Source organism: Gopherus flavomarginatus, chromosome 3 (genome assembly GCF_025201925.1).
Source record: "Gopherus flavomarginatus isolate rGopFla2 chromosome 3, rGopFla2.mat.asm, whole genome shotgun sequence".
In the NCBI taxonomy this organism is placed as follows: domain Eukaryota; kingdom Metazoa; phylum Chordata; order Testudines; family Testudinidae; genus Gopherus; species Gopherus flavomarginatus.
The window spans coordinates 161489063-161512386 of record NC_066619.1 but is presented as its reverse complement, the minus strand read 5'-3'; the positions used below and the strand labels follow the sequence as shown (position 1 = coordinate 161512386).

At 42.0% G+C, this 23324-nt stretch overlaps 1 protein-coding gene across 4 annotated transcripts in view; it reads left to right on the top strand.

The window, feature by feature from the left end:
• Positions 1-23324, top strand: part of KLHL8 (kelch like family member 8) — a 37245-nt gene that overhangs the window by 436 nt on the left and 13485 nt on the right. The window contains exons 1-3 of one of the 4 annotated variants that reach the window (XM_050946797.1): positions 10913-10959; positions 11409-11732; positions 21278-21676. In XM_050946797.1, coding sequence (XP_050802754.1) covers positions 11529-11732; positions 21278-21676 — 603 coding nt within the window. In that variant the 5' untranslated portion in view covers positions 10913-10959; positions 11409-11528. Of the gene's footprint in view, positions 1-10912; positions 10960-11408; positions 11733-21277; positions 21827-23324 lie in introns of those variants that run through there. The other 3 variants (XM_050946795.1, XM_050946796.1, XM_050946798.1) reach the window with 3 other exon arrangements.

Genomic DNA, 23324 nt, shown 5'->3' with positions numbered 1-23324 from the left:
CGCTAATTAGAGCTGAACTGCTGGCCTCAAATTGGTGCTGCCCCTTGGATACAGGGCTAAATACTGTATTACCCCTGCTAGCAGCCAGACCAAGATCCAGGGCACAATTTTTCTAAGTGCAGTAAAGGCACATAGAGAGTCTATCCTGAAGAGTTTACAAGCCAAGTAGGATCTCAAATGTTAAACAAAAAGTGCTCTCCTTTCGCCTCTCACTTGTGGAAATAAACATTAAGAAGTTGTAGAAACATTTCATTTTGTGTGTGGGGTGGGGGGGGATGTGGGTAATTTAGCACAGAAAAGCTAAATCAGAAATAATACAAACGTTTCTTTCCACATGTTTAAGTTAGTAGTCATGTTTATATATTTGAGTATTGAATTCCACTGTCCTGATCTGGTTCCTGTGAACACTATCTACTGCTTCCGTGATCAACAGTTTTTATACAGTATAGATGCTCCCCAGGTTATGCAAACTTGCCCTTACGGGAAAAGTTCCATAAACTAGAAATAGGAGTCTATGGTGGTGGTTTTTTTTTTTTTTTTTTTGCATGTAATGGTCGGGTATACGTTTCCGACTTATGCAAAATTTGAGTTACGCAAGGCATTCCAGAATGGAACGCTTGTGTAAGTCGGGGAGTGTCTGTATAGCAGGTGTGACCGGTCATGGTTATGAAGAGAGACAGTGTCTCATGTAGCTAGAGCCAATTGGATGGTGGTCTTGGAATATGAAGACAAAGTTCTAATTGGATTCTGGATTTAACATGGAGACAGTGCAGGGCATGCAGCACAGAGGTGATGTACCTATAGTGATCTATATTAGTCAGCATTCTGTATTGGCTAAAGCTTTCTTGGAAGTATGTTGCATTCTTAGATCTGAGTTGTAGTAATTGAGTGTTAGTCATGATTGCATGGATTATTGTGTCTAAATTTAACAGGATGGTGTGCAGTTTTCTAGCTCACTGAAGATTTAGAATAACAGGTCTAATCACTCAGAAGCATAACAGAATCCCTACATACCAAAACTAATGTCTCCAGCCAATAATTCAAATCAGTACAAAATACCCCTTCACATCCATAATCTCAGCTCTCCCCAAAAGCCCTACTAATTAGATGGTGTTATTCCCAATGATAATTCTTCACAGCAAGAGATAAGTCTGGAGTTGAATGGAACACTTCATCCTATGTTGTCTCACTGCCTCCTTTACTAACTTAATGTAGGTGTTTGAATATGGTAGAGAACATGATTGTTCATCTTCTTCCAGAATCCAAAAAGGTTCAAACATGAGTCTCTGGATCCAGTCTAAGAGGAAGAATTTGAGTTGTTTCAGATTATTTCCATTGATCCCTGCAAGCTCTTTGAGAGGCAAGAGAATTTGATGATTGTTGGTATCAAATGCAGAGAGGTCCAAGAAGATGAGACTGGATGGCCTGATCTTGACAGTGGACTGGAAGAGGTTACTGGCTAGAGCACACAGTGCCCTTTCTGTACCATGCCTTGACAGAGATCCAGGATGCATTGGGAATCAGTTTTTGTTTTCTCAGTTAGCTGGCGTGTAAAGGGAACTTTAATTTTAGATACTCACTGTTGTCAAGTGATAGTTTCTTTAATAATAGTCAGACTATTGTGCATGTGTTTGTGCGTGTGCCATAGGTAGGGCCCTACCAAATTCACAGCCATGAAAAATGCATCATGGACTGTGAAATCTGGTTTTTATGTGCTTTTACTCTATACTATACAGATTTTATGGGGGAGACCAGTGTTTCTCAAATTTGGAGTCCTGACCCAAAAGGGAGTTGTGGGGTTGGAGTTCATGAGGTTCTTTTAGGGGGGTCACGGTACAGGTATTGCCACCTTACTTCTGTACTGCCTTCAGAGCTGGGTGGCCAGTGAGTGGCGGCTGTTGGCCAGAGAGTGGCAGCTCTGAAGGCAGCGCTGTGCCAGCAGCAGCACAGAAGTAAGGGTGGCTGCCCTCAGAGCTGGGCACCTGGCCAACAGTCGCCACTCTCTGGCCACCCAGCTCTGAAGGCAGTGCAGAAGTAAGGATGGCAATACTACAATCCCACCCCCAATAACCTTACAACCCCCCCCCCCAACTCCCTTTTGGATCAGGACCCCTGCAATTACAACATTGTGAAGTTTCGGCTTTAAATAGCTGAAATCATGAAGTTTATTATTTTAAAAATCCTACGACCATGAAATTGACCAAAACGGACCATGAATCTGGTAGGGTCCTAGCCATAGGATAGGAGGCAAAATTCTCTGAAAGACAACATTTTCAGCTCTCCTCCCTCTTTTGTAGGGACCTTAGATTATCTGAACCTTTACCAGCCAGGAAAGTAAATGCTGGCAGCAGCCCCAATTGCTGTTTGTCCTTGGATTGCTATTTTGTGAATGGCTTGAATTTTTGGAAGGCAGGATTTTCTAATTCTATGCTCAGTTTGACTTTCCTGGTGTCCATGAGACTGTCCTCGATATTTGTGATCTCTGAAATAAATTACTTATTTCAACCTACAGATATGAAAGACGGGTCCACAGCTGTAGGGGCTCTGATTATGTATGATAAAAATCCAAACAGAATTAGCTACCTAGAAGCTTAAGTGAATACTGGTACACTGGGGATTCTTACTGACTTGTTAGCTAATGAAATATTCTGTCACAATCATATCCTTAGTCCTTCTCCAAAGCCCTAGCAAATAGATGATAGAAGTAATTCCTTACAGCAAGAAAGGTTCTGAGGTTGGGTGGAAGTTGTCTGTGTTTATGAAGAGGTTTTGTCATAAACAGAGTGTTAAGGGTTAATGTCTCTTATACCTGTAAAGGGTTACAAGCAGGAAACTGGACACCTGACCAGAAGACCAATCAGAAGACAAGATACTTTTAAATTCGGGTGGAGGGAAGTTTGGGTGTGAGTTCTTTGTTCTTCTCTCGGAGGGTCTGAGAGAGACCAGACATTACTACAGGCTCTCTTAAGTTTCTTTTCATATAGTAAGTAAAACAGGCGGTTTAGGCTTTTTAATTGTTTTACACTATTTGCATTTGTGGATCTAGCTGGTTAGCTTTTATATGTGTAGTTGCTGGGAATATTTTGATTTGTATTGGTACTGATGGGAAAGTCTCTTTCTGGTGTCTGTAAGCTATAAGACCCTGTAATATTTACATCTTGAAGTTAGAGATAATTCTTTACTTTTTCCTTTCTTTTATTAAAAGATTTCTTTTTAGAGAACCTGATTGATTTTTTTTTTTGTTTCCCTTGTTTTTATCCCAGGGGATTGGGATAACTCACTAGGACGGGTGGGGGAGACAGGAGGAGGGAGTGATAAAATCTCTCTCTGTTTTCCTTGAATCTGTTTGCCTCTTTGTGAAAGGGAAGGGAGATGCTTCCCTGTATGGTGATTTAAGAGGTTAGATCGGTATTTCAGGATAGCCCAGGGAGGGAAGTTCTGGGAGGGGGAAAGGTGGGGGAATGGTTTATTTCTCCTTGTTTTAAGAACCCAAGGGATCTGGGTTCTTGGGGTCCCCAGGGAAGGTTGGGGAGGTCAGAGTGCCCCAAAACACTATATTTTTGGGTGCTGGCAGCCTATCAGATCTAAGCTGGTAATTAAGCTTAGGGAAATTCATGCTAGTATCTCATTCCTGGACTGTAAGGTTCAGATTTGAGAAAGAATGCTATGACAGGTTTTATGGCTGAAAAACTTTTGCAGGCATGTCTCTATAGCCCCTAAGCCAGGGTAAAGAAGTAGGTTCCTTTTGGTGCCTTCACAGTTGTGGCTCAGGATTGTAAAAATTCCTTGTGGAAAAATGAGTCTATTTCTGACCATGCTTTCCACTACAGATACACAGATTTTCTTTTTCTTCCTTCCGTTCTTGCTTTTTTTGCCAGCAGTTGTTCAAGAACCAAGATATTTGTGTGGGCAGTGGCCTGAGAGAAGGTGTTTGTTTGCAATAGTCATCTGCGTTTCATTGTATAAAGAGATTAAATGTCCTTGGGTCATGCCAAATATATGGACACTTTTTTCTTTTACATTCTTATTAACCATAATGCACAAAACGGTATTTCACAAATTCTGTTACATACACAGCTTCTTTTATATTAACTGCACCCTAGCTTGTTTTCATGTTGAGGAGTCTTAATCTGTATTCTGCAAGAAAGTAAAGTGCTTCTCTTCTGTATATTTATTGTGAAAAGATTTAGTTGATTAATTCAGTGAGATGCTTAATTCTTTTTTTGTTTAACTGCATGGGTTTCTTTATATAAATCAAGCCACAAAATCTAATGCTTCTGGGTCTGGTAGAATGACAGTTCTTTTCTCAGAAAATTTTTCTCAGAAATTCACTTATTTCAAGCCCAGAATCAAGTAAAAAATAATTATTAAAATATATATTTCATGTTTTCTTTATGTATAAATAATCTATATCTCTTGCTCTGTCCCCCTTCGGATTCCCAATTAGCATGGTAACCCTGAGCAGTTTTGCGTGGGGCTTGTGTAAATCGGTTAACTGTTAATCTAATTTAGTAAAGAAGAGTTTTGAGGTTTACATTAACTTAATTTTGTATAAGGTATACTTCCTCTTTTTTCGCTCCTGACCTAGCTGTAATCAGAGGATGAACAGTGAACAGTTGCTTCTGCAGCTGCTTCTTGGTTGCAATTGAACTAGATAGCTGCATTCCCCTCCTCTTCCTTAATTTTCCCAGGACATGTATACACTGCAAACTAAAATTGACATTTGTTAGGTCAACTTAGAGCCACCACAATAATTACTGCAGTAGTTCATGTCCACGTTGCCCTCCTGCTGTCATTGGTGTGTGTCCTCACCAGAAGTGTTTCCACCAACTTAAGAGGGGCAGTATAAAGGATTGAGAGCCCAGGCTCTCAGCAGTGCGCAGTTCCCCTCTGGGAGCCCAGGCAGCTGCCCCCCTGGCAGGGAACCTCAGTGCAGCCTTGGCAGGGAGCCCAGGGATGACGGGGAGCCAGGGCCCCTGGACAGTCGAGTTCTGAGCTGGGAGCACAGGCAGCAGCCCAGCTGGGGACTAGAAGCCCAGGAGACAACTGGACTCTAGCTGGAGCCTCCCCAAAGTGACAGCCAGAGCTGTGAGCAGTTTTGTCATGTTGGAGCCATGAAATTGACGAGAATAACAGCCAACAGCCCATGTTAGTAACCCACAGTGTCTACAGGGACACTGCATCGCTCTAACTACACAGACATAAGCCCTATGCCTCTTGTGGAAATGGAGTTATGTCAGTGTAGTAGGGCACTTACGTCCAGGGGAGCAAGGCTGTAGTGTGTACACAGACATAATTAGGTCTTGTGCCTTATGTTGACCTAACTTTATAGTGTAGAGTCTCTGTCCATCCTTTGGTTCAGCAAACAATCCAAGCCATGTCTCCTTTTATTTTTTAATTTTAAGATTTCTTTCTAGATCAAGGGACAGTAGTTGAGTTGTTTATAATTAGTTAGCACTGTTGTGAATATTTACACTACAGAAACTGTCCCGAGTGTGTGTTTCTATCTTTCCTGAGCATAATTTTTTGTCAGGCTGATTAATTTAAAGCTTATTAAATGTTCACGTTCAATTAAATTTGAAGTGATTTGACTGAAATGGGTCTGTAATTAGAAGGTAGTTGACTTTGTTGTACTTGACTGAATTATTTCACTAAGGGAAAGGAAGAAGCTGTAGGGAAATACATCACTCTATAGTTAACTCATGCTATTGGATCAGTTTCTGATATCCACAGTGAAGCCTTGACAGAATCGCTTGACCTATCCTCTATGAACTTAGCTAGTTCTGTTTTGAACGCTGTTATAGTCTTGGCCTTCACAACATCCTCTGGCAAAGAGTTCCACAGGTTGACTGTGCGTTGTGTGATGAAATACTTCCTTTTGTTTGTTTTTAAACCTGCTGCCTATTAATTTCATTTAGTGACACCTAGTTCTTGTGTTATGAGAAGGAGTAAATAATACTTCCTTATTTACTTTCTCCACACCAGTCTTGTGTTCATTGATACTCTGTGTCCAAAATGAACTGCTTCTGAACTGACAGTAAGTATTTTTTTTCAAGAACTAAATACATTGAGAAAGAGAACTAGCAAGGCGATTTTCAAGAGTACCATCTGATAAATCCCATATTACAACTTCTACAGCACTGCAATGAGGAGAAATTATAGGACTGATTTGCAAAAGCCTCAGCCACTTCAGAAGTGCCAGGAGTATCAGCTGCTCCCTACCAAGATTCCAAAATTTTCAGCTTTCCTGTGACAACTATAATGCAGTTATGCAGTAAGACTGTAATGGGTGCACTCATCTCTCGTGAGCGCTCCCCTTGGCCAAGTGTGTGTGCCTGTACTCACTCCCTCTGTGGTGTATCTTTGGTGACTGAGCCCTCTGGCTGAGTCACACACAGTCCGTCTGTGTGATGAAGGCAAAGCAAAACCCTTTCCAGGGTATAGGTCCAACAGGGGTCTCTGTCCGTAACATCTCCCACAAGTTGTCCCTGCTCCAGGATAGAGCAGTGCCCCAGGGTTCCCTCCCTGGTGACAAAGTCTTTCCCTCTTAGAGCCTTTCTGGCCGGAGCTCTCCAGATGGGCTGCTGCAGTTTAGTTCCCCCCTCTGAAGTGCCTCAGTGTCCAGGCTACTTCCCCCAGTGACTAATGGGGGCTGCGGGAAACCTGGGCCCACCCACTACTCTGGGTCCCAGCCCAGGGACTCTGTAGATAGCACCTTTCTGCTGTGTTCCTTTATCAAAGTCCCACTGCTGCTCTAATTCCCTGGGCTACCTCCACATGGTCTAGTGCTGTCTTCACACTTATCTCAGGGCCTTGTCCTGATGGAGTCCCTGCAACCAGCTCAGGGGTCCTCTTCACTCTCCCCAGCTTCTGGTAGTACTGCCTCATCTGAGGTCCTGCAGCTCCCTCAGCTAGCCACGTACCATCCACACTCCTCCAGCTCTAGCAAGGAACTGGAACTTGAGCCCTGCAGCTCTTCTTATACTGACCTGCTGGGCCCTGGTTGGCTGTGTCCCACACAGCCACTTTAGGCAGCTTGGAGTACCCTCTCCACTGCCCTTTTGTGGGGCAGGGTGTGGCAGGGCCTGATTATGAATTTTGTGTCCTGATGGTGGGGGCAGATGGGCACATGGATTCCATCAATTGCCCCCAAACAGTTTGGGAACCTCATGCATGCAAAAGCCATCAATAACGTCCTGATCATTAACAAGCTTTGTAACCTAGTTCAACAGTACCTTTTCCATGGCATGATACACCTGCATGGCCCAAACGGTCGATCTCCCCACACTGGGTTGGTTCACTACAGACCAGTAGCATTTGGGGAGGTAGCCAACTTCCAGATGGCAATTGCAACCCGCTTGTCCACAGGTTTTTGGGGCACTGCACATAGTTACACTGGTGCGGTAGCTCCTGAGTTAGTTCAGCACATATCTCAAAAGGTTGCTTTCCACATCATGATATTCTCCTATCACTGCTGGTCATTCCATATCTGCACAACAGTCCTTTCCTGCCAATCAACACTGTTTTTCTGAACTCAGAACGCTGTGAAGCTGTTCTAGGAACCAGTCCTCTATCAGCTGCTCAGTGTCTTCCTGTCCTTCTTTGTGTCTTGGTCCAGTGCCACTGAAAATCCTCCTGGTGCTGGAGGAGCTGCTGCTGCTGCCACATCATCTGCTTGGTGGTGCAGAAGGTGAAGTCCCAAGCCAAACTAATCCAGCTTTGAATGCTGAAATATAGCCCAAGCAGCCTCTGAGTATTTGAGGTTCCTAGTATAGCAGCACTGAGCATTGATGCATCTGTGCTGGTTGACAGCAATTCAAAAATGGTGCTAGCTCACCCAATCAAGGAGGTATGCTGCAGAGACAGATGAATCATGGATTTTTTTTTAACTAAATGTGAACTAAGTTAGCTCTGAGATACAGTGGCAATTGGTAATGAGGGACTTCACTCCAACAATAATATCCCTTCTCCTTTTATGAAGCAAAGTTGTGACAGATACTTTTCTTCTACCCCTTCTCTGCAGCCCTGTAAGTCTGGGGTGGGGCGGAGGGTGTCATAGTATTCCTTCTCAGATCTGAACCTTAGAGTTCAGAAAATGAGATACTAGCACCTGAATCCTCTAAGCTTAATTACCAGCTTAGATCTGATAGCACTGCCACCACCCAAAAATATAGTGTTTTGGGGCACTCTGACCTCCGCAACCTTCCCTGGGGACCCCAAGAACCCAGATCCCTTGGGTTCTTAAAACAAGGAGAAATAAACCATTCCCCCACCTTTCCCCCTCCCAGAATTTCCCTCCCTGGGCTATCCTGAGAGATACTGATCCAACCTCTTAAATCACCATATAGAGAAGTATCTCCCTTCCCTTCCACAAAGAGGCAAACAGATTCAAGGAAAACAGAGAGAGATTCTATCTCTCCCCCTCCCGTCTCCCCCCACCCGTCCTGGTGAGTTATCCCAATCCCCTGGAATAAAACAGAGGAAACAAAAAAAATCAGCCAGGTTCTCTAAAAAGAAATCTTTTAATAAAAGAAAGGAAAAAGTAAAGAATTATCTCTGTAACTTCAAGATGTAAATATTACAGGGTCCTATAGCTTACAGACACCAGAAAGAGACTTCCCCCCAGTACCAATATAAATCAAAATATTCCCAGCAACTACACATATAAATGTTAACCAGCCAGGTCCACAATTGCAAATAGAGTAAAACAATCAAAAAGCCTAAACCGCCTGTTTTTACTTACTATTTGGAAAGAAACTTAGAGAGCCTGTAGTAATGTCTGGTCTCTCTCAGACCCTCCGAGAGAAGAACACACAACAGACAAAGAACACACACAAAAGCTTCCCTCCACCCAAATTTAAAAGTATCTTGTCTTCTGATTGGTCTTCTGGTCAGGTGTCCAGTTCCCTGCTTGTAACCCTTTACAGGTACAAGAGACGTTAACCCTTAACAATCTGTTTATGACAGAGGGAGTGAGAGAAGTTGTATTAATTTGAGTTAAAATCCTAGGGCTTATCTATACACACGTGCTGCGACAGCACCTCTGTAGTACTTCAGTGAAGATGCTACCCCACTGGGAGGGCTTCTCCCATTGGCATAGATCAGGGGGCTCATGCAGCCCGCAAGGTTATTTTATGTGAGCTCCTTGCGCCCCCCAACCCCCCGCTCTTCCCCGGTGTTTACCTAGAGCAGCTCCGCCCGACGTGCACCAGGGGCAGGCTCCCTGCCTGCCCTGCCCTGCCCGGCCCTGCGCCACTCTGGGAAGTGACCGGAACCTGGGGGAGGAGAGCCGCCCGCAGCAGCTCCCATTGGCCGTGGTTCCCCGTTTCCGGCCAATGGGAGATGCTGAGTGTGGTGCCTGAAGCAACAGCAACACACACACCCATGTTCCCCATCTCCCCCACGTTCCAGCCACTTCCCGGAGCAGCGCGGGGACAGGGCAGGCAGGCAGGGAGCCTGCCCTGCATCCGGTGCATGCCGGGCCAGAGCCTGCCCCCCGAAGTCCTCCTGCAGTCGAACCCCCTACCCTGAGCCCCTTGCCGTACCCGGCATGCCAACCCCCTGCCACAGCCCTCCTGCACCCCAACCCACTGCCCTGAGCCTCTGCCGCACCCCTCCTGAACCCAATCCCCTGCCCTGACCCCTTGCCACACCCTTCTCCTCTCCTGATGCCACACCCGAACTCCCTGCCCTGAGCCCCTGCCACACTCCGCACCACTCCTGCACCCCATGGGAGCAGGGAGGGGGTGAAGTTGGGGTGGGGATTTCGGGGAAGGGGTTGGAATGGTGGCAGGGAAGGGGTGGGGCCTAATGGAAGGGGTGGAGTGGGGGGCGGGGCCCAGGGCAGCATGGGGGAGGTGTCAGTAATGCGGCCCTCAGGCCAATGTTCTAGTCCTCATGTGGCCCTCGTGGTCATTTGAGTTTGAGACCCCTGGCATAGATAATCAACCTCTCTGAGAGGCAGTTAATGGGAAAATTCTCCTGTCAACCTAGTGCAGTTTACACTGGGATTTAGGTCGGTTTAACATTGTGAATTTTTCACACCCCTGAGCAATGTAGTTATACCAACCTAATTTCCTAGTGTAGACCAGGTTTTAATGTTTCATAGTAGACATAACAAGAACTTTGATTTTTGGGTAGAATTTTCAAAACATTTAAATGACTTGGGAGCCCAGCCCCATGTCCCTTCTAAAAATGGAACTTAGGAACCTAAGTCACGTAGATGCTTTCGAGACTTCTAGCCCTCACCATTTCCCTTAACTGAGTTTTCATTCACAAATTGAAGTTGGTGCTAATATTGCTGATATATGTCAATTGTTATCCTCATGTACATACTTGAGAGTGACACAGAAGTTCAAAACATAAACACACTCCTTCCCCCTACCCCAAACATACATTTTTTTCATGATCCTGGATGCGATGTATTGACATCATATCTAAAATTTCTTTAGTTGTAGAGAACTACGTAAGCAATATTGGACACCCTCTCTATTTAAAAGGTTTCAGTGTGGGTCTGAATGAAAACACAGTCATCCTTGATGAAGCAGGAACAAAGTTTTGTACAGCACCTTCATTTTAATGCCTCAAAGGTCAAGAAAAATGGATTTGGTAAGCTGAGGTTGCTAGATAAGAGCATTAAATTGTTTCTTTCCTTTTATTTTCCACTTCACAGCTTCTAGGTACAAACAATTTTCTAAAATACTTTCAAATTAACAAATTTTATTTATGAAAAATTGTTAAATACAGAATGTTTTTGATATTTTCATTACACTTAATTTTGACTAAACATACAAAACACATTTTCAGATTGAAATATCTTACTAGGTTTAAATAAAGTCAAATCAATTTTCCCTAGAGAAGATATCCTGTGTTTTTTTAAAGATATTATCTGCACAGGATTCTGACTTGTGGGTCTGGTGCTTGCTGTGTGATGGTATCTTCAAAGGAACAGAATTACTGGTAAGAACTCTGAAAGTGCAAATTGGAGTGGCTGGGTCATTACATAAATTGAATCTATTTCCCTATGTTAAGTATCCTCACACCTTTTTGTCAACTGTCTGAAATGGGCCATCTTGATTATCACTACAAAAGTTTTTTTTCTCCTGCTGATAATAGCTCATCTTAATTAATTAGCCTCTTAGAGTTGGTATGGCAACTTCTACCTTTTCAGGTTCTCTGTATGTATATATATCTTCTTACTGTATGTTCCATTCTATGCATCTGATAAAGTGGGCTGTAGCCCAGGAAAGCTTATGCTCAAATACATTTGTTAGTCTCTAAGGTGCCACAAGTACTCCTGTTCTTTTTGCAGATACAGACTAACACAGCTGCTACTCTGAAACCTAACATTTGGAGAAGACTATCAGAAGAAAATGTTTAATCTGTTTTTGTTTTATCATTGCACATAGGAAGATGGCGATTCTGCTTGACTTTGGATGTTTGGCCTGAGTTCTGATGAAGCTGGATTTTTCTTGTTTTTCTAGTGGGAAGTGTTTGAATATTCATGCTGTGAAAGAAGAAAACATCCAATGGCTTCAGAATCTATGACCCCAGAGTCAGCAAAACACTATCAGATAAAAGGGAAAAAGCAGCAGCAGCAGCAGCAAGATAGATCTCTGAACAGTGATGGTGAAGAAGTCTTTGTATTTGAAGCAAATGAAGCTTGGAAGGATTTTCATAGCTCTCTTCTTCACTTCTATGAAGCTGGGGAACTCTGTGATGTTACATTGAAGGTGACAGAAAAAACAATTCACTCAATTTTCCCACTACCCACATCTGTTACGTTAATGGTTTGTGAAGCATGCTCTAAAATGTGGTGCAGTTTTAATCATCTCTTGCAAATTATTACAATCCCTTTATTTTTGGGGTATTGTTTAAGGCTGCTTGTGATTCTGCGAACACTGCTGGCAGCTCAGGAATTTCAGGCTGAGGTGATGAAAATTTAAAAAAAAAACCACCACTTTATTCCAAGAATCCTAATATTCCTAATTTTCTCCTAAAGAACTAAACAAAACAAGTGACCTGTGAGAAATGTGGGAATTTACTACATGGGTGTTAAGCAACATTATTCAGTCACTAGCTACTGTTGCATTGTATCCTTTATTCTTCATCTATACATTATCTATAACTATAAAGTTCTCTGTGATTAGGACCCCTTTTTATATAGCACAAAACAGCATTAAGTGCTTTAGATAAATATTAAGCGTGGTAGATTAAAAGAGATGGTGAGGTAGTTCCACTCCCTAGATAAGAGGCAATGCCCTAGTGAGAACCTCGGCCCCTATGCCACCCTCAAGTGCTCAGTTTTCTGTCAGGATGGTGTTCCTGGATCCTATTATGGGGACTCCACATTTTCCATAAGCCACTGCCTAATGGATATCTGATAAATTTGAAACTCTCTCCTTCTATCCACTTAACTGATGGAAGAGAGAAGATATAATTCATCCTCATCCAGAGCTTACTATGAAGAGGTGCAGAGGAAAGACATTTCTGCTGCTGTTGTACTCCTACGCTCCATTTTGGGGGAAAAGGGATCTGTGTCTGTCCTCTTCTTAATTAATATATTCATTGTCTATTGCTGCTACTGATAGGAAAGCTAAGAACAGCAGCAGAACGAAAAGACACAATTTTTGACAGTACTTTCATTGAGTTCTCCAAAGAGTTTACAATCTAAGACAAAGGTAGACAACCTATGGCACACGTGCCAAAGGCTGCACGCAAGCTGATTTTCAGTGGCACTCACACTGCCCGGGTCCTGGCCACCAGTCCAGGGGTTCTGCATTTTAATTTAATCCTAAATTAAGCTGCTTAAACGTTTTAAAAACCTTATTGACTTTACACACAATAGTTTAGTTATATATTATAGACTTAGAGACCTTCTAAAAATGTTAAAATGTATTACTGGCATGCAAAACCTTAAATTAGAGTGACTAAATGAAGACTCGGCAAACCACTTCTGAAAGGTTGCCGACCCCTGAACTAAGACATTCTCCTATCGTCAGGATGCTGCCATATGAACAACTCATTGGTGGAAGGCGGGATAGTGGCAGATACATACCAACCCTAACACTCTCTCCATTTTTAATTCTGCTATCTGAACACCTCCTTCTGGAATAATCTCATTGTTCCTTCCCAATTACCCATCCCCATGTCTCTCTCCTGTCCCCTTTTCTCTTCCCCCCCCACCCATCTGCATACTGTAAATGTTGTTTAAAATGTCATATGCTTACCTCATTATACATTTGTTATCCAATTTTTTGATAGCTTACACATCTACAAAAATGTGATTTTGAATTGTATTTTATTGCACTGGATTGAGTCAGTTAAAAAAAATCCGAATAGTTAGCTTGTATCATTTAAGTAGGAGTTTATTTTTAATCACAAGCCAGCTCACCTTAACTGATCTGCAGTGAAGTCATAATCATGTTGAATATCAGTCTATTAAGAAACTGTTTGATATTACAAATTGAGCCATCTATATTCAGTGCAGATTCAAGAATAACTAAAGCTGTGAGGAAGTCCTGTTGAAATGCAAATAATTAGCCAACTTTGCTAGAACAAGTATTTAAAACAATCATATTACAAGTAATTGATATTTGAAATACTGAATTTGGAAGCCTTTTTTGCCCCAAGATAAATTCCTTAAAAATATCACTCCGTCTGAAAATCATGTTGCTATTAAGGTTGCAATTTTGTAGCTATTAAGATCACTAACTGACAAAGGATTAAAGAAAAAAACTCTTTAATTTGTTTACTTTATGCATTTGATAACACTTCTTGTATAATCTGTTTCCCTCTGAATGGTGTTGGGGCATGCCTTTTTCCAGGCTCTGTAAGACGGTGTTATAGTTAAGACCTGCAGCTGCAGTTACCCACCAGTAGGCAGATGTGTGCACAGAGAAGGAAGGGAAAGAAAGGTTGGGCCTTTATAGTTAATGTTGTTTTCAGGTCTGCCCAAAGACTAGCTGGAGAGAAGAAAAAAGCCTTTTTTCCTCCAAAGTTAAGTTGCCAATTACCCTTTAATGATGTGCTCAGAGAATTATCTCACTTTAATCTTACAGTTCCACATGTTTCTTCCATAATGAGATTTCAAGAACAGAGGTAGACTTTTTCCTTTAAGGAAAATGTCCTTGGATTTCTCTTTAGCAGAAGGCCTGGGAATATATTAGGCAGAAGACCACTTATGATGATTTTGAAGTTTGTGCTGTGCTGTGACTCACTGGTGCATGGTTCTTGCACTGATCATAAATGTATAACCCAGGAATGACAGACTACGTCAGAGAAGTAAGGGAATAGAGGCTTTTATGTTTTGTACTATAAATTCTAACAAAATACTATTTAAATTGATGTGGCCATTCAGTAGAATCTGTAAACGTGTAAATCCCAGCTCATAAGGTTGTACAACTGACCTCTGCATAAGTCAGTGCATAATACTGAGAGAAATCAAATGCCAAATCTGCTAAAGCAGTAACAATGAGTTATTTCAACTAATGAAATGCTATACTAACTGACCAAATATCACATTGGGCCATAATTCAGAGGAGCAATTTCTTGACATTATAGATGGTCGCTTCTGGAAACAGCTAGACGCTCATTATAGCAATGGGACTTAATCTATCACCCCGGTAGGTAATAGCTTGGTTGATGGATTTATCACCATTGACTTAGCATTGTCTGAAGTGGGGGTTAGTTTGACATAGCTATGTATCTCAGGGTATGCCTATACTGAGATTAGACTCCTGTGGCTGGCCTGTGCTAGCTGACTTGGGTTCCCAGGGCTCGGGCTGTTTAACTGCAGTGTAGATGTCCAGGCTCTAGGACCCTGAAAGATGGGAGGGTCCCAGAGTTTAGGCTGCAGCTGGAGCTAGAATGTCTACACTGCAATTAAACAGCCCTGCGATGGGGAACCCAAGTCAGCTGGCACTGGCCAGACATGAGTGTCTAATTGCAGTGTAGACATACTCTTAAGGGGTTGATTTTTCACACCCCTGAAGACATAGCTATGCCGATGCAAGTTCCTGATGTAGACCAGTCCTAATGCCTTCTGGGATTTTGTATTATCCAGGAAATCAGTTCAGCACCTAGTAGCCCAACTGTCCAGGGTAAAAAATACCTATGCTGCCACTCCTCTGTCTGAAAGAGTAAAACACTTGGATGCCGTGTTTACTGCATTTATTTAACATTGTGTCAATTAAATTTCTATTTAATATGTTTAAAAAAATGTAACTTACTGTCTTTCTTTGCTATATGTACTTATAGTTAGAGGATTTTTTTAATCACTTGTCAAGGATTTTTTAGGGAAGGTCACAAAAATGATTACGGATATGGAACCGCTTCCACATGAGGAGAGATTAAAAAGATTACAATTGTTCAATTTAGAAAAGAGATGAGGATATAGTAGAGGGTCTATAAACCCATGAATAGTAAGGAGAAAGTAAGTAGGGAAGTGTTATTTGCCCCTTCAAATAATGCAAAACTAGAGGTTACTTGATGAAATTAATAAGCAGCAAGTTTAAAATAAACATAAGGAAGTACTACTTCACACAGCACACAGTCTACATGTGGAACTTGTTGCCAGGGGATATTATGAAGGCCAAAAGTATAACTGGGTTCCAAAAAAGAATTAAATAAATTCATGGAGGTTAGGTCCATCAATAGCCAAGATGGTCAGAGAAGCAACCGATGGCTCTGGGTTTCCCTAAACTTCCAGCTGCCAGAAGCTGAGACTGCATGACAGAGTCACTAAGTAGATTGCCCTGATCTGTTCATTCCCTCTGTAACATCTGGCACTAATCACTGTCAGAAGACAGGATACTGGGGTAGATGGGCCATTGATCTGACCCAGGATGGCCATCTGTATGTTCTTTTCTGACTTAACTCTGACCGCCCCCCACCCCCGGGGCGGGGTGTCTCTGCTGCTGCCTGATTACATATTCTGGTTCCAAATAAGGTGTGTGGTTGACTCCGAGTTACAAACTGACCAAATTCTACTGAATATCCCTGTTCTACTCATCTGCTAAGCCTTTTCAAACACTGATGAACAACTTTCCTCTTGACATCTTTGGGCAGCTCCATATTTGAGTTTATAGGTGATGCTGGAAACAACGTGTTTCCTCAGCACGTGTAGAATTTTTTTTTTTTTTTGGTAAGCCAGTGGTATTTACAGCTATTCCCTAGCTTGACATGAATCTTTAACTGTGGCTGTCCTAATTTTTTTCAGCCATGTTGTAGATTAATTAAAAATTAATACAAATATGCCCCAACAATTTTAATACAGAGAACTTGTCTCAAAATGAACGCAGACCTCACTGATCAGTCACTACATTATCCGAAATCTTAATAGGCAGCAGGTTTAAAGCAAACAAAAGACCGTATTTCTTCACACAATGCACAGTCAACCTGTGGAACTCTTTGCCAGAGGATGTTGTAAAGGCCAAGGCTATAACAGGGTTCAAAAAATAACTAGATAAATTTATGGAGGATAGGTCTATCGATGGCTATTAGCAAGGATGGGCAGGGATGGTGTCCCTAGCCTCTGTTTGCCACACACTAGGAATGAGCAACACGGGATGGATAACTTGATGATTACCTGTTCTGTTCATTCCCTCTGGGGCACTTGGCATTGACCACAGTCGGAAGATAGGATAGATGGACCTTTGATCTGATCTGACCCAGTACGGCCACTCATGTAATGTCGTCCACCTTATATTTCTTGGTAGTAAACCTTTTTTGGTTCCATTAGGTGGTTGAAGCTGGTAGACTATTAAAAGGTTAGCTAATGGAGCAGAAGGGACAAAAACATTAATGTTTGAATTGGAATAGATAGAACTAGGCAAGTATGATTCACATTTTTACATTGGTTTATGTGGAATAACTTATCAATTAAAGACTCAGTTATGGTTGATAGACTGGTCAAATTTAAGATGAGCCGTTTTGAAGTTGTATAGTATCTATATAGCTATATATTCTTCTAAGTGATTGTATTTCAGTACACTTCCCCTAACATTACTTTGAAGTGTAGACTAATTCAAACTCGTAACTTTAAATAAAATAATTTGATGTCTCAAATATTTTTACATTATGAAAATATTAAACCTTGGCATTTTTCTTTTTAAAAATATGGTCTTCAGTTTTGTAGCTCCATATGGAGGGTTATGAAGCAAAGGTTACCCCAAGTGGATGAATCGCCCTCCCCTCCCCTATCATTCTAGAAAAGGGAGATTTTTTTCTTCATCAATTTTTTATGCTTAATTTATTTTATACAAAAAAGGCAACACTAACATCTCATATAATCAGACTTCCTTTTAAATGAACATGCTAATGGTCCTAGTCCTGCAGTTAGATCTTCATGGGTAGATCCCTACTCCTGTGCTGATCTCCATCAGTGGAGCTTTATATGAGCACAGAGCCTACTGGACATACATATCTCATTGCAAGATTGGGGGTCTATAGTTAGAGTCCTACCAAATTCACTGCCATGAAAAATGCATCGTGGACCAAGAAATCAAGTCTCTCACTGTGAACTCTGGTCTTTTGTGTGCGTTTACCCTATATTATACAGATTTCACATGGGAGACCAGTGTTTCTCAAACTGGGGGTTCTAACCCAAAAGGGAGTTGCAGGGGGGTTGCAAGGTTATTTTAGGGGAGCTGCCCTTTTGCGCTGCCTTCAGAACTGGATGGCTGAAGAGTGGCAGCTGGTGGCCAGGCACCCAGCTCTGAAAGCGGCACCCCACTAGCAGTAGCACAGAAGTAAGGATGGCAATACCATACCATGGCATCCTTACTTCTGCGCCGCTGCCTTCAGAGCTGGGTGGCTAGAGAGTGATGGATGCTGACTGAGGGCCCAGCTCTGTAGGCAGCGGCGCAGAGGTAAAGGTGGCAGTAAGATACCATGCCACCCTTCTGTGCTGCTGCTGCTGGCGGCGGGTCTGCATTCAGAGCTTGGCTTTTGGCCAGCAGCCACCGTTCTCCTGCTGTCCGGCTCTGAAGGCAGCACTGCTGCCAGCAGCAGTGCAGAAAGGTAGCAACCCACCCCCCCAAAAAAAACCTGGCAACCCCCCACCCCCAACTCCTTTTTGGGTCAAGACTCCTACAGTTACAACACGGTGAAGTTTCAGATTTAAATAGCTGAAATCATGAAATTTATTGTTTTTAGAAATCCCATGACTGTGAAATTGGCCAAAATGGACCCTGAATTTGGCAGGGCCCTATTTATAATGGTAACTGACTTCACTGCAATAAATTTGTTTATTAAATAAATCAGTGATTTCACAAATGCTGCTAATACTGAAGAAGGAATAATTCAATGGACAACTTAGATTTTAGTAAGTTTCTATATTAGTCCAAAAGTGTTTTATATCAGAGGCATTTTGCCATTTTAAATGGCCACTATTTGTGAAAGTCATTTGTAGAAACTTCTGTAACTTCACGTCCAACTAAAGCAAAATATGTGAAATCTACAATAATTTACAACAAAGTGGGCATTAGTTGTCTGATATACAAGAGAAAATATACAAAAAATTATGTATGAGGGTGTCTTTTTAGAAATGTACAATCCTCATGTTGTGTGTTTTTTAAAAGCATGCAAATACTTCATGAATATTTGAATGCATTCTATAAATCCAAATAGAGTGTATTTTATGGATATTGATGTAATAGCTTCATATTTACCTGGCATATTTTCAGTGAATTCATATAACAATTTAATGTTGTCATTGATCTGACATGAGGTAGCATAAATCACAAGCTGTATTTCCTGCCAGGATGTGGTGCTGAACACAAATGTTGGGTCTAGAATTAATAATTTAATACAGTCTTCTGAAAAGGAAACCAGCTAAACAATGATCAGTGCTGAACTGAAGAATAATACTTTGAAGATTGTATGATTTTGTGGAAATTAGTTTTAAATGGGCTTTTATGATTACTAAATATAATATAAAAATAAGGAAATCAATGTGTTTAAGAAAGGAAGGATGTTAGTTGAGGGGCTGAACCATGAACTCTGACTAGAAGATTAACTGTTATTTTTGGTAAATCACATTTGACAGCTGTGAAAGTCTTATGTAGCTCTCAAATGTAGTATTAGTGGTACACCACAAACAGGGCATAGATTGTTCATTTCCCTTATAGCACATTTTAACCAATTAAAAACCTGTCTGGAGAATGAAATGTACATTAAGGCTTAAGTTATAAGAGAGGAAACAGTACAGAACTATTTTTTTCCCCTGGTTCATTGATTTGAAAGGATGAAGAACCTTCATTCAACAGAACACCAATTCACAGTGCTGCAGTGTAACAGTTTAAGACCATATCTTAAGGCTTTCTTTAATTTGCACATGTGATGTCGCAATGAACCAAATGCTTGTGTTGAAACTAAGGTTTTGGTTCACCTTGGACAAACATGGAGAAACGTCTTTTAAAAAGGAGCCATTCTAGTGGTGGCTTAACAGGAAGATACTATGCCTGTAACATGGAAAAACATAAATATTTAAGAAATTTGAGCTGTATTTATTATTTTGAAACTGTGGTAGCTTTATAAACTACTTCACCTTTGCTTTCTTCATCTGTGGCGTAAATGGGACTCCTTGAATGGAATTGTAGCTCTGCAGGTCAGAATTGCTCAAATACTTACTTTGCTTGTTTCATAGATTTAACTCTTATACAGAACTGTTTGTGCTTGCCAGTGCCTGAGGACACCGAGCACAGTATCTCCTTCCTTCTCCCTATAGAAAAAACAGAGCAGATTTTTCTTCTCCTATCTTGGTAAATAACATTTTAGTTATTGGCTTGGCTGTACAATAGAACAGTAGTGAATGTTATGCTGTCAGGAGAGTAACTTTTATACATTGTGGCTGAGCAATTTTTGTACATTGTGGCTCCCTTAAGGTTTGTGTTGATAATGGGCAAATTCCTGTACAAAAATAAATCCCTCCTTTCAAAACATGTGGAACATTACTCAGCCCCAAACTGCACAAACAGAATACAATTTCTATTGTCATCTAATACAGGGGTTCTCAACCTTTTTCTTTCTGAGCCCTTGCTCTCTCTCCCCTCCAACATGCTATAAAAACTCCCCAACCCACCAGGGCCCCAATAGCTGTTTTTCTGCAAATAAAAGGCAGCATTAGAAGGCAGCAAGCAGGGCAGTTGCCTTTGGACCCATGCCACAGGGGGTCCCACAAAGCTATGTTTGTCAGGCTTCAGCTTCAGCCACAGGTGGCGGAGCTCAGTGCCCCGGGCTTCAACCCTGCACAGCGTGGCTTTGGCTTTCTGCAAAGCCCAGCAAGTCTAACACTGGCCCTGCTTTGTGGACCCGCTGAAACCTGCTTGTGGACCCCAGACCCCTGGTTGAGAACTGCTGCTCTAATACTCCATTTACTTGAACTTAATTTCAAATTCAGCTCACAGCAAAAAGGTCAGCCTTTTGCAGCAGATTCAAACGTGGCAATGGTTGGAGGTTTGTCAGGAAGAAGGCTCCTGCTGTGTCTGAGGTTGGCATGGCACAGAAGAGGCAGCAGAGGCCTGGAGGGGCCAAGCCCTTCCATTCCTGATGTAAACTGTCATATTTCCATTGAAGTTAAAAGAGCTATGACAATTGGCACCAGTGAAGGATCTGCCCCCTGTTATTTTTGGGACGAGGAAGTAATCCATGGTCCGCTTCCCTGTACGCCCCACCACACACCTGCTTCTGGAGAAGAGTTGATACCTGCCTCTTTCCTCAATCTTGTAGTATCCATGAGAGGGACAAGAAAGTTAATACCATTGCCAGTCTACAGTCTGTATATCTTGTTTTCCTTAGTGTGGCTGCCATTGATCCATACTAGCGAAGGCTGTTTATTTCATATGCACTTTAAGTTTGTGTGTAAGCTAAGATAAACCAGTGATCTCCTCTTTAATCCCCAGACTTCTATTTGAATTGTGTTTTGTTAGGGGAATTCCAGTTCTGTGTTATCTTTTTAAAGGGTCCTGCGTGGAGGGAGGTTTATATAAAAGGAATAATAGATATTATTGGGGACCTGAACTAGGGATTGGCTGTTGTCTTGTCCTGCTCTTGTGAATGAAAAGGTCAGATGTCTAAACTGAAATCTGGCCTTCTGGTTTTTTATGCAGATGGTTAAATGACAAAAATAAGCGATTAGAGGAATTCAGTTTTTTACTAAGCATGCACCACAACATTACATGACAGTCCAGGATTCCAATCTCAGCTATCATTTATTTTCTTTAAAGCCAAAAAAACAGAGTTTCCATTTAAAAAGTCTTTTTTCTTTCCCTGACAGGTTGGTTCAAAGCTAATCTCTTGCCACAAGTTGGTTCTGGCTTGTGTTATCCCTTACTTCAGAGCTATGTTTCTCTCTGAGATGGCTGAGGCAAAACAGACATTGATTGAGATCAGGGACTTTGATGGAGATGCAATAGAAGATTTGGTGAAGTTTGTCTATTCCTCCCGGCTTACATTGACTGTCGATAATGTCCAGCCTCTCTTATATGCAGCCTGCATTCTTCAGGTGGAGCTAGTAGCAAAAGCTTGCTGTGAATATATGAAACTACACTTTCATCCCTCAAACTGCCTGGCAGTGAGGGCCTTTGCAGAAAGTCACAACCGTATTGACTTGATGGACATGGCTGACCGATATGCTTGTGAACACTTTACTGAAGTGGTGGAATGTGAGGACTTTGTGAGTATGTCACCTCAGCACCTCCATAAACTCTTATCTTCCAGTGATCTGAACATAGAGAATGAGAAGCAGGTTTATAGTGCTGCTATCAAGTGGCTTCTTGCTAATCCACAGCATCATACTTCATGGTTGGATGAAATACTTGCTCAGGTAGGGAAAAGATTGGGGTGTATACATAGATTGGAGCATATTTTCCTATAAGTCAAATAGAGAACATACAGTCAGCACTACTTTATGCATTTGGCAATACTAAATTTGGGTGGGGAAGGGGAAGGGAAGGGGAGAGGGAATGATTTCTTCGGTGATAAGTATTTGTCCTGACACAAAGCCAAGACAGTCAGAAGTTCTATTAAAACATTGTATGCTTCCTACATTTGAAGACAAGACTTGAAAAAACCTACCTAGTCAGAAAACAGAAATCAGTTTGCCTAATTAAATATGTCCCCCATGATGCCCAAAATCACATCTTCCCACCGCAATGCATCTATACTAACCCCACATCTCCACAGTCCAGTCTCGTCTGCTAGTTAGGCTAATAGTCTTGAATGTCCACGGCTAATCTGGCACCAAAAATGTGGTCTATGCTTTGGCTAGTCTGTGTACTGCTATATCTCTAGTCCTTTCTGCTGCCTTGTCTGCTCTGCACTGCCTCTGGGGTCTCTGCCGTTTAGCTCTCAACATTCTTTAAGGTATACTGTCAGGCGAAATGTACAGTAGAAAAGGTTTGCTAGTATTGCTAGCAAATTCTCCTAGTATAGAAAAATGAATACCAGTAAAAAAGTGCCATAGCTTATAGTGGTTCCCCAAATGAAGTAAGCTATCCTAGCAAAAGCACTCTTATGCTGGTGTAAATGTCAACATTCGGGCTTTTGATGGCTTAGAAGTGTTGTAAAACCCCCTCATTCTTATTTGACAGTGGTATATCAGGAAAAGTATAGACCTGGCCTCTGTCAGCTGGAGAAAGAAGGAAAGTATGCAGCAGTACTTCTGGCACTACCTGTTGTAACTACTATTATATTGCAAGCAGTTAAGGTGCCACTTGCCCATTCACCCTGGAGTGAGCAAGTGGATTTTTTGAGCCCTGCCTAGAAGCAAACTACTTTTTTATATAAATAATTTAGTCAAGTGAGGGTACGTCTACATTTGCAGCAGCACATAGAGTGGAGACATTGCATGCCCAGCCATGTGTATAAATACTAAACTGTGAGGCACAGCTTATGTGACTAGAGTAGAGTGCCTTTCACACCTGCACCCTTGGGTATATACCCTACAGGGCTCTCTACGTGCCCAAGCAGTACCTCTCATATGTACACTGCTATTTTTAGGGTAGTATCCTGCTACCTCCCCCCTGCCAGGGCCTTTTTGTGCTGCTGGAGTCTTTGGGTATATCTATGTTGCAAAAAATAAAACCCTACAGCAGCAAGTCTGAGCCTGGGTCAGCTGACTCAGGCTCATGCAACGGGGTTAAAAATAGCACTGTAGACAGTCAAGGTCAGGCTGGAGCCCGGGAGCCAAGATCCTCTGCCCTCGCTGGGTTTCAGAGTCTGGGCTCCATCCGGAGCCCAAATGTTTATACTCCTGTTTTTAGCCCTGTAGCACAAGCCCCATGAGCCCAAGTGAGTTGACACAAGCTTTGAGACTTGCTGTT